This window comes from Rhinatrema bivittatum, chromosome 5, assembly GCF_901001135.1.
Source record: "Rhinatrema bivittatum chromosome 5, aRhiBiv1.1, whole genome shotgun sequence".
In the NCBI taxonomy this organism is placed as follows: domain Eukaryota; kingdom Metazoa; phylum Chordata; class Amphibia; order Gymnophiona; family Rhinatrematidae; genus Rhinatrema; species Rhinatrema bivittatum.
In genome coordinates this window covers 227,652,345-227,665,977 of record NC_042619.1, presented here as the reverse complement: position 1 = coordinate 227,665,977, position 13,633 = coordinate 227,652,345, and the positions used below count along the sequence as shown (strand labels likewise).

At 46.1% G+C, this 13,633-nt stretch overlaps 1 protein-coding gene across 2 annotated transcripts in view; it reads right to left on the bottom strand.

Annotated features, from left to right (window-relative positions):
• The window catches only part of PHEX (phosphate regulating endopeptidase homolog X-linked), a 275,511-nt gene that overhangs the window by 21,268 nt on the left and 240,610 nt on the right, over window positions 1–13,633 (bottom strand). For both annotated transcript variants that reach the window (XM_029603400.1, XM_029603401.1), the window contains exons 17-20: window positions 7,421–7,488; window positions 4,592–4,722; window positions 3,049–3,114; window positions 628–732 (exon numbers count right to left, since the gene is read on the bottom strand). In XM_029603400.1, coding sequence (XP_029459260.1) covers window positions 628–732; window positions 3,049–3,114; window positions 4,592–4,722; window positions 7,421–7,488 — 370 coding nt within the window. The remainder of the gene's footprint in view (window positions 1–627; window positions 733–3,048; window positions 3,115–4,591; window positions 4,723–7,420; window positions 7,489–13,633) is intronic.

Sequence of the window (13,633 nt, the reverse complement as noted above, 5' to 3'; positions counted from 1 at the left end):
CATACAGTTTTAGTTTATAAAATATCGGGAATCTCTGCTCCCAAAAGTACACGGATGTGTTTCAGTATGCGCACAGTCTTTTAATCCCAATAGCTACATTCTTTCTATGCCTGTTTCATAAAAGCACATGCACACATTTTACACAGGAAATAATTGTAACGTGTGTGCATATATACTGTAGAGCATGCATAGAGGCAGAAAGTTTACAAAGCATGTGCATGTGCTCTGCTTAAGAAAATATTTACTTGCTCGTGCGCTTTAATCACAGATTCAGCGCTTAACCCTGAACTCGCCCCCAAGAGCTGCAGGCAAACAACAAGTGCAATTTTACTTCCACAACTCCAGTAGGAGGTACAAAAGAAAGAGTACATACAAGTGTTGTAATGCATGTGCCTCTACCACTTATAAAATACTAGCGTGCCTGAACTTCCAAACCACACCCTGGAATGTGCCTAAAATGCACCCCCCCCCTCCGTTTTTTTATCGACATTTACGTGCCACAATGCTAGAAAATGCATGCACTTCAGGCGTTTACTAAATATTACTTGCGCGCATACCTGCTGCCTGCACACACAGCTTCCAATTGCACACGCTGAAGCAACTCCCTAAATGTTTTCTGATACTCACATGAGCGTAACTTAAGAAAAAGAGCTGATTGTTAGTGAGCGTAATGCCAGGGAGAAGAATCTCCTCTGCTCCCCCTTTCTTTTCTTTGATCCATTTTCTGTAAGCCTGAAGGAAGAATGGTTTTTATTTTAGAAGAGGTGATTTCAAGGGATCGTCAAGCCATTTTTAAGCAAGGTGCAATATTTTACCGACAAGCATACAATCAGAGCTCCCGATCCCAAACTTGAATTTGTTCGGTCGGTGACCCTGCAGGTTCCCGTGGTTTCTGTGCTACAAACTGTAGCTGACCTCATGGAGCATTTGTGAGGCTTTCCTGCTTAACAGTCATCTCTTTAAATCAAGCATAAAGGTTTCATAATCTTAAACTACTGTAACCCCACCCCGGTGTGCCTGTCCTGCACAGATCGGGCCATAAAAGAATTTATTGTTGGTTCGGGGCTAGATTTATTCCTGGCTAGCTCTAATATGTTTCCCTTTCCCCCAGGGTCGGGATCCTTTCTTGATGGGGGAAAGCTCTCTTTTCATGGCCCAGAGTAGCAGGGATGTCCTTTATATATATATATCCCTTAGGAGAGGGCATTTCTCTTCATGGTGGGTGCAGTAGGTGCCAAAGAAATATTCTGGAATCACTTGAGTGACACAAATTAATTACTTCAGCGCCACAAAATTCTCTTTTGTAATCCTTTTCACAATATCTTTCCTTTATCTGTGCAGGAATATCTTGAAACCAGGCAAGGGAACTTCTACCCTCCAAGATGTGGAAAAATAGAGTTCCCAGGTGGGCCAGGAATCCCTTGGCTGGGCAGGAAACCCCTTCCAAACTGGTAAAAATGTAACTGTCCTGTCTCTGTGCAGAGAGCTCAAATTCTCTCGCTCTCTCCCCAGGGGTGAAGACTCCTGTGTGTGGTGTCCTCAGTGCTTTCAATTAGTTTGTTGCTCAGTTACTACTTATCTTAGACTCTCTTAGATCCCTTATAGGAGGAATCCAGCTGGAACAGGAGCTCCAACGTCCTTTCAACAGGCAGGAAGAGGGGCAACCAAACACTTCCTCCCAGATACTTTCAAAGCAATTTCTTCTACACAAAAATGAAGTTACCACCAAGAAGGTCCTGGCACTGGGTCACCACCTTCCTCCATACTCGTTGAGGGTGAAGAGGGGCAGCTCCTCCCTAGCCTGGGCAGTCCCCAAAACAGGGCTTCCCGTTCCCTGAGTTCAGCTGGTGCACAGGGTCTCATCAGGCTTCCTACAAATGAAAGCCTCTAGAGGCCCAAAATATTCCCTGAATGCAAACCTTACCCACCAGGGAGTGGATAGGAAAGGCAGATCCTCAGCCCGACTCTTAAGACTATCAGCAGGGTTTGCTGAAGTTTTCAGAGCAGGCCCAAAAATCCAAACTAAGGCAAAAGCTTCTCTACACCTTCTCTAACTTCAAAAATCAACTCACACTGCCCCAGAGCTCTTAGTAGAGAGCTGCTATGGACACTTCAAAGGGAGGGGCTGCATTTGGATGCCACCTCCCCTTACAGACTAACCTTCACTGATCTAGGACTTATTGGAAACGTGACCTTAGGGTCCCGCTACACTACAGGCGAGATACTCTGCCAACATCTTTCTTTGGAGAACTCCATGTCTGTCCACGTTTGGCAGCCTGGATCTTTGACTTGCTTCGAACCTCTGTAGCATGAGACGCTTTGTGCGGGATGGCATGGAGGAGATAATTGAGCTTGCTTTAGCCTACCTTGCGTAAGGGCTGGCCCAGCTTGGATATTTGTTTGTTTTGCAGGGTTGTACTGAATTATGCTTCCACTGAATCAAAGATTTTCAGGGTTATATAGCTTCGTCTAGCTCCGGTTTCGTTGGCAAATTATCTCAGATTTGAACGTAAAGCAGGTAAATAGCAATTTATCCAAATGACTTGTCTGATTATTGCCCTCCCTCAATGCTAAACTATGTGCATCGTCGCCCAGCATGCATCCTTTCAGCTGAAATCAGAGGAGGAGTTTCCAGGGGCAGGATTTAGGTGAGGGGAAGAAAGTGCAGGCTGCATTTTCTATACTACTTACAATGTTTCTATTTGTGAAAATGTACTGGCTGGCCAAATGCAAGTGGAAACGTCCATGGGTATTTTATGCCTGTGGCCCGTACGTTTGCTTTGAAAATTGATGGGAAGTCCACTGGTAGAGAGTAGCCATGGACTTTTGCCCCACTGCAAGCAGTATGCAAACTGACCCCCTTAATACTAAATCACCATCCTAGGACTCTTGAAAGTATATTGGACGAGAAAACCAAGAGTTTTATATTAGCTAGCAAGTTAGGAAACCAGCAGAAGCAAGAATTCTTGTAGAGAGCTAAGAAGATGGGCTATGGTGGCATGGAGAAAATCTATTTTCCTGTAAAACAATGAAACAAGAGATTTATACCCTGAATGCTTCTCTCAGTCCTCCATTATCTGCAATGTTTTCTGCCAGAGTTCTCTTCCCTTTTACCTAAGAAAGACAAAAACAATTAAGCATTTTAATCATTTTGTAGCTTTATTCCTTATCTAAGAGAGCACAGAAAACCTTCAGTATCTTATAGGATACGGCAGATTATTTTTTTTTCCCTACAGGCAAAGGGCATCAGATCTCCTCTGTGTATTTTCTTCTTGTATTTAGCAAAGCTATAAACAAAGACACAAAGCGGATAAAGTATGAAAGGAACATAAAAAGGCTTTTTACAGAATGAAGCCAACAAAAGAAATGTCCAATTCACGCTGTCATGTTACATTGCTGGTGCGTTTAGAACAATTCTGTTTCCTTAGAAAAACGACTTGGATGAATTAGGCCTAATGTGGTGAATTTTAAAAGCCCAGTGTGCACCAAAATCGGGAGATAAGACGCACAAATCAGCCTCATGCACGCCCACTGAATCGTAAAGGCCGCCCAGATGCGCGTGTATCTCCTGCAGCTCGCACATCTCAAAGTTTTCAAAAAGAGGCATGGCCAAGAGAGGTGCGCATAAATACGCACACACCCGGGCACGCACCCAGATCCCCTGTCACGTTGCTTTTCTTCTGCTGGGATAACGTGTAAATTAAAAAAACCAAAAAGAAAGAGCCATTTCTCAGAGGTTTAAAGGGTCTGGGCTAACCGGGGAGAAGTGCGGGCTGTCAAACCAGAGGGGTTTGGAGGACCTGTTAATTGGGCAAACTGGCGTATGATGAATTGGTGAAACTGGCAATGTCGTGGAGGCATCCACCTTTTAAAATCCCCCAACTAATGCGATAGAAGCAGGATTTACGTGCATTGGCGCGCACCCACTTAAAATCAGGCACCCACGTGCGTGTGGTCGGGCTATTTTATGACATGCACGCAAGTTATAAAATGGCTGCGTATCTGGGCACGTGCCGACGCACACGTGCCAAAGAGCGCCCGCGCGCCAGTTTGAAAGTTACCATCACTAAGTACAGAAGCTATGTCACAAAAGTGAAGTTTCAAGGTCCTAGTCCCTTCTTCAAAATTAACAACTACAGAAAACATTCAGTTTTATATGCTGGTGCAATCTTTTTTATTTTTTTAATGGTGGGCTCCTGAACCAGTTTCAAGAAACCACCAAACCGATACAAGCCTCTCTGATCTAGGCATATGACATGTACTATAGCTTTACGAGTCTACAGAATCCTCCTGTCCCCGTAAAATGTCCATTCTTCTGAGGCTGAAAAAACAAAAAGGTGTGAGGCTGCCACATATCCCCCCCCCCCCCCCCCCCCCCGGCTTCTTCCAAGCAGCAAAGCCATATTGGTTCAGTCATTTTCCCGGGCTCTCTGGACACTCAGAGAACTTAGCACATAAATAAAAATTATTGTCATCGAAGAAATGCCACTTAAGTCATTGCTGATGAGCAGTAAAGTGTGGGATTAGCTTGGTGTGAAGAAATTCTGACAGAATACGCTGTTCTAGGATCTCAGGGTTAATATTTGCTTACATTCAAACCAGCTAGTTTCCAGTAGAAGTTGCTATACTGGTCAATCATACACTTTGTTTTGTCCTTGAATTTCTCCTCTGATTCAGTTGTCCACCAAGAATCCAGATTTCCATATTTGTCATATTTCCGACCTATGGTACAAAATACACAAAATACAAACACAAAATAATCATTAAAGGTTTGCATGCTGTTTAAGGTAAAAGATTGTTTTACCAATGTAAATTGCTTTTTAAAAATTGCCCACTTTCTATGTTAAACATCAAGCATAATTCTACAAGCATGCAGGGTCATTCACCAAAATGTGTTATGGCATTAAAGCCCATGATAATGCCATATTGCTTGCAATAGTTATTGCAGCATGAATGTAAATTTGACAAATTTATTCAAATGGATGGGATTGGGGAGGGGTTGGGCAGGATTAATGAAAATGAGGGGCATTATCACACGGTGCGATATTGTGCATTAGGCTATCGCTTGCTTTTAACGCTGGAAATAACTACACCTGGAAATAACTACAACTATGCAATATGCCCAAAACGCAATTTGTGATATTATCGCAAATTCTGTTCTGGGCATTTTTGGGTAGAGAGAGAGCGCCTCTGGGGTTTTGGGTTCAGTTTTACATGCATAGTAGACCTCAGTGAAGATTTGACGTGATTTGGAATGAGGAAAGTCAGACCAAGATGAGATTTCTACAATGTTCTCTTGCCCTAGCATGATGGACTCTCTACCAGGGTACTATCAAGCTAGGGCAAGAGAACACTGAAATAATTTCATCTTGGTCTGACTTTCCTCACTCCAAAATATGTCAAATCTTCACCATTGACTGTGCTGTTTGTACATCTCACTCTGCATGTAAAACTGGCCCCAAAACCCTAGACCACCACCAAAACCTCACCTTCAGTTACTAGCTGGCCCTCCTATAGCGATATAAATAGTAGACTAATATGAAAGCCTTATAAAGAGTGTGTGTGTCTCTCTCTCTCTCTCTACCCCTCCCTCTGGTAGGGCTATACTAACAAACCCTTCCAATTCAATAAATTAGACCATTTTTGGTTCGCTCCAAATTGAACCAATCATAAATAGCCTCCTACAAAAATAACCAGGTATAGTTTCATTTAATAAACAATTTAAAAAATGTTTAATTGGGCCTCCAGTGGAGCAAGGCCAAGGCTGGCCCTGTTACCAAGGCCTAGGTTCCATCATCGATGCCTAGGCCCAGTGCTGGGACTTGGCCCCATCACTGAGGCCTGGTCCTGTTGCTGAGGCCTAGGCTTAGGCCTGGTGCTGTGGCCCAGTCTGAAGACTACTCCCAACACCAAAGCCTAGGCCTGGCCATCAGGGTCTGGCTCAAGCCCTGGTCTTGTTGTCAAGGCCTGGTGCCATCACCAAGGCCTAGGCCTGGTACTGTCACAGATGCCTAGACTTACCTAAGGACTAGTCCTGTTGCCAAGGCCTAGGCTCAATGCTGGAGCCTGGCTCATTTACTGGTCCAGTCACCAAGGCCTAGACCTAGGTCCGGCACCAGGGCCCAGCCCTAGTTCTGGTCCCATTAACTAGGCCCAGCCAGGAAGCCTAAGAACAGGCCTCCTGATGTCTTCTTTTTTCATCGATCTTTGAAAAATGATGCCATCTGCATGAAAGAGACACTTCAGCAACGTCACTACGCTGCCTTCCTTCAGAGCAGACAACACCATTTTGTTGTATGGCTGCACATTTCTATCAATATGGTGCCATCCACTCCGAAGGAAAGCACCAGAGTGATGTCACTCCGGTGTGTTCTTCAAGTAGACATCATTTTTCGAAGATTGATGAAGAAATAAGACATTTGGAGGCCTAGTCCAGGTTCTGGGCCAGGCTTTTGTGATGGGACCTGGCCTTAGGCTGGGTCCCAGCACTGGACCCCAGGCCTTGGAAATGGGACCAGGCCTTGGACTGGGCCCTAACACCAGGCCTAGGCCTAGGCCTTTTTTTCCTGGGATTTTTTTGTTTTGTTTTGTTTTGTTTTTGGGAGGTTGTTTAATTGTTTTTTTGCTTTTTGCTTTGGCAAACACATTGAACTGGCACAAAATTAAATTAACTGTCTAGATGAAGAAAAAATAAAATCCAGAAATGAAAAAACAAACTGAACCAAAAAAGCTGCACATTCCTAGTAAATACTACCCATGGAGTTTAAGCCAATGTAGGGAGTTTGATTATTGCCCTTAATATCTCTAGGAGAAATAGAGAAACCAAGAAGTTTTAGGAATTCTTGCAAATATTAACATGAAATCTGATGGTCATTTGACATGTACTTCAATGAATGTGGGCAAACAAAAGGACAAAAGAAGGTGCTTTTCATAGAGAATTTTTTTTAACTATTTTTGTTCAACTTTTATTCATAAAGAATTCTTGTGAACAAATATTTTCAAGATTTTTCAGCTTTTGCTTAAGGTGCAAACATTTTCTTGCACCTCTGCTAGCAGGAGCAGAAATGAAATGATCGTAATATATATATAAGGATTTAAACAGTAAGAGGCAGAAGTCCAAAATGTTAGTGTTTTAAATGGCTGATCTCCACCTTCTACTACTACTATTACTACTTAACATTTGTATAGCACTACATGATATATGCACTTATGCAGCACTGTACAAACAAACAAAAAACCAGTACCTGCTCAAAAGAGCTTACAATCTAATAAAACAAACATACAGGAGACTTGGCATATTTCATAAAGCAAGACACTTCCTATCCATCATGGATGTTAGATTTACCTAAGGTCCCAAAAAATAAATGGAAAAGAGAATGTACTGAACAGACAGGCTGCTATAATATGGATAGTTACTTACCATTATTATCAAAACCATGTGTAAGCTCATGTCCGACAATTACTCCAATGGCTCCATAGCTTAAAGACCTATTCAGTGCAAAGTAACATTTTCAGTGTAAAGTAACAATTTTATACATGGGACATACACAAATGTTGAAACATTTTGTTGATGTATTGATCGATTTTGATTTTTAGCCCCGTCCTTCTAAGATTGCTCACAGTGGGTAGATTTTCAAAGGGATACGCGCGTAACCCCTGAAAACCTACCCCTGCGAGCGTCGAGCCTATTTTGCATAGGCTCGGCGGCGCACACAAGCCCTGGGACGTGCGTATGTCCCGGGGCTTCGAAAAAGGGGCAGGCCGGGGGCATAGCGGCGGCCTGGGGGCGGGGTCGAGTGCTCCAGCACAGTGGCCTATGCTGGGGCATGGCGCGCCAGCAGCTGGCTGGTGCGCGCAAGTTACGCCTGGGCAGGCGTAACTTTCGGAGCAAAGGTAGGGGGGGAGATTTAGTTAGGGATGGGAGGTGGGTTAGAGAGGGGAAGGGAGGGGAAGGTGGGGGGGCTGGAAAAAAGTTCCCTCCAAGGCCGCTCCGATTTCGGAGCGGCTTGAAGGGAACGGGGAAAGCCATCAGGGCTCCCCTCGGGCTCGGTGCGAGCAAGGTACACATGTGTGCACCCCCTTGTGCGCGCCGAGCCTGGATTTTATAACATGCGCGCGGCAGCGTGCATGTTATAAAATCGAGGTAGATTTGTTCGCGCTGGGTTACGCAAACTAATCTATGCCCTTCGCGTAGATTTTAAGAACTGGCCCAGTGGCTTACAGTAAAATATAAAAACTGTCAATATGTAATAGAAGTAGAAGCACAAGACATAAAATCAACATGAACATCAAACAGCAGGTAATGAAAAGGGTTTCAAAGAATATCTAAAAGTAGAGATGTGAATCGTTTTCCATATCGTCTTAACGATAGAAATCGTGTGGCAGGAGAAGAAAATCGTGTTTGGTACGATTATTTCGTTGAAAAATCGTTAAAAATCGTTTTTTCCGATTAGTGCGCACTAACTCGAGTTAGTGCGCACTAACTCCCCGTTAGTGCGCACTAACTCGAGTTAGTGCACACTAACTCAAAATGATACAAATAGACACTTTCCAGGTCACTGAAGGTCAGTTAGGAATGAATATGTGTTCCTATTGGCTGGCAGCCCTCTTATCTATTGATGTTACCAAGGTTACCACTGAGGTGATGGTTGGGGGGATGGGAAATGGAACTGGAAACTCATGAACACCAACAGAAAATGAAACAAAGTGTTCACACTTCCCAGGTCAGTAAAGGTCACTTAGGAATGAATATGTATTCCTATTGGCTGGCTGTGCTCTTATCTATTGATGTTACCAAGGTTACCACTGAGGTAATGGTTGGGGGGATGTGAAATGGAAACAGTTGGAAGCTTGACATGTGATGATCAGCACTCACGTGACTAGAACTTCTTTGTTTATTATTTTTGTTAGCAGACACATGCATGTTGAATTTGCCAATCACTGTGCATTTTAGAAAGGTGGTCCTGGCTGGAACTGTACACAGTTCAAATATATGTAATTGATTGTTGGTAAGTGTATTTTTAAGTAGCCACACTGGCACAAGTATGTTTACTTTTCCTCCTACTTAACTCACTAGCTCAGCTTTGTAAGAAGGGCTTCTCTGCTTGAGTGAGGGTCAGGCAGCTCCCCCCTGTCTGTGAAGCCAGCCTCTCACTAGTAATGCAGGGAGGGAGCTGTCTCAGACTTCACCATCCTCCCCCCCCCCCCCTCACCCACACACCATTCACTAGCTGGGACATGGGGGAAGTCAGGAGTGAGGGTCAGGCAGCTCCCCCCTGTCTGTGAAGCCAGCCTCTCACTAGTAATGCAGGGAGGGAGCTGTCTCAGACTTCACCATCCTCCCCCCCCCCCTCACCCACACACCATTCACTAGCTGGGACATGGGGGAAGTCAGGAGTGAGGGTCAGGCAGCTCCCCCCTGTCTGTGAAGCCAGCCTCTCACTAGTAATGCAGGGAGGGAGCTGTCTCAGACTTCACCATCCTCCCCCCCCCTCACCCACACACCATTCACTAGCTGGGACATGGGGGAAGTCAGGAGTGAGGGTCAGGCAGCTCCCCCCTGTCTGTGAAGCCAGCCTCTCACTAGTAATGCAGGGAGGGAGCTGTCTCAGACTTCACCATCCTCCCCCCCCCCTCACCCACACACCATTCACTAGCTGGGACATGGGGGAAGTCAGGAGTGAGGGTCAGGCAGCTCCCCCCTGTCTGTGAAGCCAGCCTCTCACTAGTAATGCAGGGAGGGAGCTGTCTCAGACTTCACCATCCTCCTCCCCCCCCCCTACCCACACACCATTCACTAGCTGGGACATGGGGGAAGTCAGGAGTGAGGGTCAGGCAGCTCCCCCCTGTCTGTGAAGCCAGCCTCTCACTAGTAATGCAGGGAAGGAGCTGTCTCAGACTTCACCATCCTCCCCCCCCCCCTCACCCACACACCATTCACTAGCTGGGACATGGGGGAAGTCAGGAGTGAGGGTCAGGCAGCTCCCCCCTGTCTGTGAAGCCAGCCTCTCACTAGTAATGCAGGGAGGGAGCTGTCTCAGACTTCACCATCCTCCCCCCCCCCCCCCCCCACCCACACACCATTCACTAGCTGGGACATGGGGGAAGTCAGGAGTGAGGGTCAGGCAGCTCCCCCCTGTCTGTGAAGCCAGCCTCTCACTAGTAATGCAGGGAGGGAGCTGTCTCAGACTTCACCATCCTCCTCCCCCCCCCCCCTCACCCACACACCATTCACTAGCTGGGACATGGGGGAAGTCAGGAGTGAGGGTCAGGCAGCTCCCCCCTGTCTGTGAAGCCAGCCTCTCACTAGTAATGCAGGGAGGGAGCTGTCTCAGACTTCACCATCCTCCCCCCCCCCCCTCACCCACACACCATTCACTAGCTGGGACATGGGGGAAGTCAGGAGTGAGGGTCAGGCAGCTCCCCCCTGTCTGTGAAGCCAGCCTCTCACTAGTAATGCAGGGAGGGAGCTGTCTCAGACTTCACCATCCTCCCCCCCCCCCCTCACCCACACACCATTCACTAGCTGGGACATGGGGGAAGTCAGGAGTGAGGGTCAGGCAGCTCCCCCCTGTCTGTGAAGCCAGCCTCTCACTAGTAATGCAGGGAGGGAGCTGTCTCAGACTTCACCATCCTCCCCCCCCCCCTCACCCACACACCATTCACTAGCTGGGACATGGGGGAAGTCAGGCGTGAGGGTCAGGCAGCTCCCCCCTGTCTGTGAAGCCAGCCTCTCACTAGTAATGCAGGGAGGGAGCTGTCTCAGACTTCACCATCCTCCCCCCCCCCCCTCACCCACACACCATTCACTAGCTGGGACATGGGGGAAGTCAGGAGTGAGGGTCAGGCAGCTCCCCCCTGTCTGTGAAGCCAGCCTCTCACTAGTAATGCAGGGAGGGAGCTGTCTCAGACTTCACCATCCTCCCCTCCCCCCTCACCCACACACCATTCACTAGCTGGGACGTGGGGGAAGTCAGGAGTGAGGGTCAGGCAGCTCCCCCCTGTCTGTGAAGCCAGCCTCTCACTAGTAATGCAGGGAGGGAGCTGTCTCAGACTGCTATCAGGGTTAGGGCACTGTGTGCAGGAAGATCACAACACTCCTGGTATTAATAGGGATAGGGCACTGTAAGAGATGACTGTAGTAGATTGAATAAAGATCTGATGTTTCTGCTCTCCTCACACCAAACAAAAACAACACACAAGCAGAGAAGCCCTTCTTACAAAGCTGAGCTAGTGAGTTAAGTAGGAGGAAAAGTAAACATACTTGTGCCAGTGTGGCTACTTAAAAAATACACTTACCAACAATCAATTACATATATTTGAACTGTGTACATTTCCAGCCAGGACCACCTTTCTAAAATGCACAGTGATTGGCAAATTCAACATGCACTAGCATTTCAGGTGCCTGCTAACAAAAATAATAAACAAACAAGTTCTAGTCACGTGAGTGCTGATCATTACATTACTTTTTTTGTCAAGCTTCCAACTGTTTCCATTTCACATCCCCCCAACCATTACCTCAGTGTTAGCCTAGGTAACATCAATAGATAAGAGCACAGCCAGCCAATAGGAATACATACATACATATTCATTCCTAAGTGACCTTTACTGACCTGGGAAGTGTGAACACTTTGTTTCATTTTCTGTTGGTGTTCGTTAGTTTCCAGTTCCATTTCCCATCCCCCAACCATCACCTCAGTGGTAACCTTGGTAACATCAATAGATAAGAGGGCAGCCAGCCAATAGGAACACATATTCATTCCTAACTGACCTTCAGTGACCTGGAAAGTGTTTATTTGTATCATTTTCAGTTAGTGCGCACTAACTCGAGTTAGTGCGCACTAACACGATTTAACGATTTTTAACGATAAATCGTTAGAATTTCTATTGTATCGTGTTCTATAATGATTTTAAGACGATATTAACATTATCGGACGATAATTTTAATCGTTGAAAAACGATTCACATCCCTATCTAAAAGACATAAAGAGGTGGTACCGGCCGATGAATATCTGGTTATACTCAATGGCCACTAGACAACCGGATAAGTTACTAATCCTACCTAGTTACCTGGGCAAGAAGTTGATGAGCTTTGGGAGGATTGGGGTGCGCTATTTAGCTGGATAAGTTATCCAGCCTGTGTAGTGTTAGTGTGTTAGTGAGGCTTTTGGGTGAGGTGGAAGGGCTGAGCCCTTACAGGTGCAGCTGGCTATGGAGCCAGTGACTAAGGGTGCTAAAAAAAAAGGGTGGAAATAGGAATGGAGGGGACTGTCACAGTTTGGGGAACAACTGTAGGCAAGCAAGAATGTTACATGAAGATGTGGCCATTCTGGGGTTGGGGGCACTCGCTGAGTAAGCACATGAGCAGCAGTACAATATCGATTCTGTGTGCATCGCAGAGACAGTATGTTGGGCCGGCGTGCACTGAACAGATTTTAAAAGCCATCGAGATATGCGTGTACATGCCTTTGGCAGGGCATGGGCGTTCTGGGATTTAAAATAGAAATTAGCACGTAACTACGTACTCGCACTGTTGCGCACCAGGGTCCCCTGCCGCATAACTTTACTTCTGGTATGGATGATGTGTAAGTAGTAAAACAAAAAAATGTAGGCAGATCAGCGATGTTTTAAAGTTCGGAGCTAACGGGGGGGGGGGGGGGGGGGAGGGAGGCTGTTAAACTAGGAGGGTTGGAAGTCCTATCCCTTAACTGGGCGAATTGGGAACGAAGTGGGAAAATAGCCAATTGCGTCAAGTGTGCGTGGCTAATATTCCTCCATTTACGCGGTAGAAGCGGCATTTGCACGCACAGATGCGTGTTCACTTAAAATTGTGCACACATGTGCACGTTCAGACTATTTTATAATATCCGCACATATGTTATAAATTGACCATGTCCCTGGGCTTAGGCTGACAAACGTGCACACATGTGCACCCACTTGCCACTATTAAAGTTACCATCCTGTGTCAAAGAAAGGGAGAGAGTGTGCGTGTGTGTATGTCTGTGTCAATGAGTGTGTGCCAATAAAGTTTCCTCAATCAGAAAATGTTTGTGTGAGAAAGAGTCTGCATGCATCTTTCTGTATTTGTCAGTGTGTGTGTGTGTTTGTTTATATGTGACAGCGTGTATGTGCCAATAAAGTTTACTCAATCTGAAAATGTGTGCGACAGCATGTATGTCAATGTCAAAAACTTGTGAGAGTGGGTACGTCTAGGAGAGTGTGCATGTGTCTGTGTGTGTGTGTCTGAGCCACTGATTGGCAGTGTGGTTGCCTTGCTGCTTGGCAACTGGTTCAAGTGCTGATTGGTTGGCAAGAGAATAGACTTTAACACCATGTCAGGAAATCAGGATCTATGTAATAGATGCAACCAAACTTGTGGGTGGAAAAGGCCCAACCAATTGCACGGATGGAAGGGGGACTGCTGCTCACCCTGATCTAGGGTCTATTCTACTTCTCGGCTATTTAGGAAAACTGTGAAATTTGTGTTGGAGATTTTTTGGCTTAATTCTACTAGTAGAGGCGCAAGCGCTCCAGGTCACATGATGTATCAGGATCATTTCGGTAGGCTTTTGGGAGCTGTTGAAACATGCACTGCATAGAAAGTGCAGAAGGCAGTCAGATACACCGCAGGTCG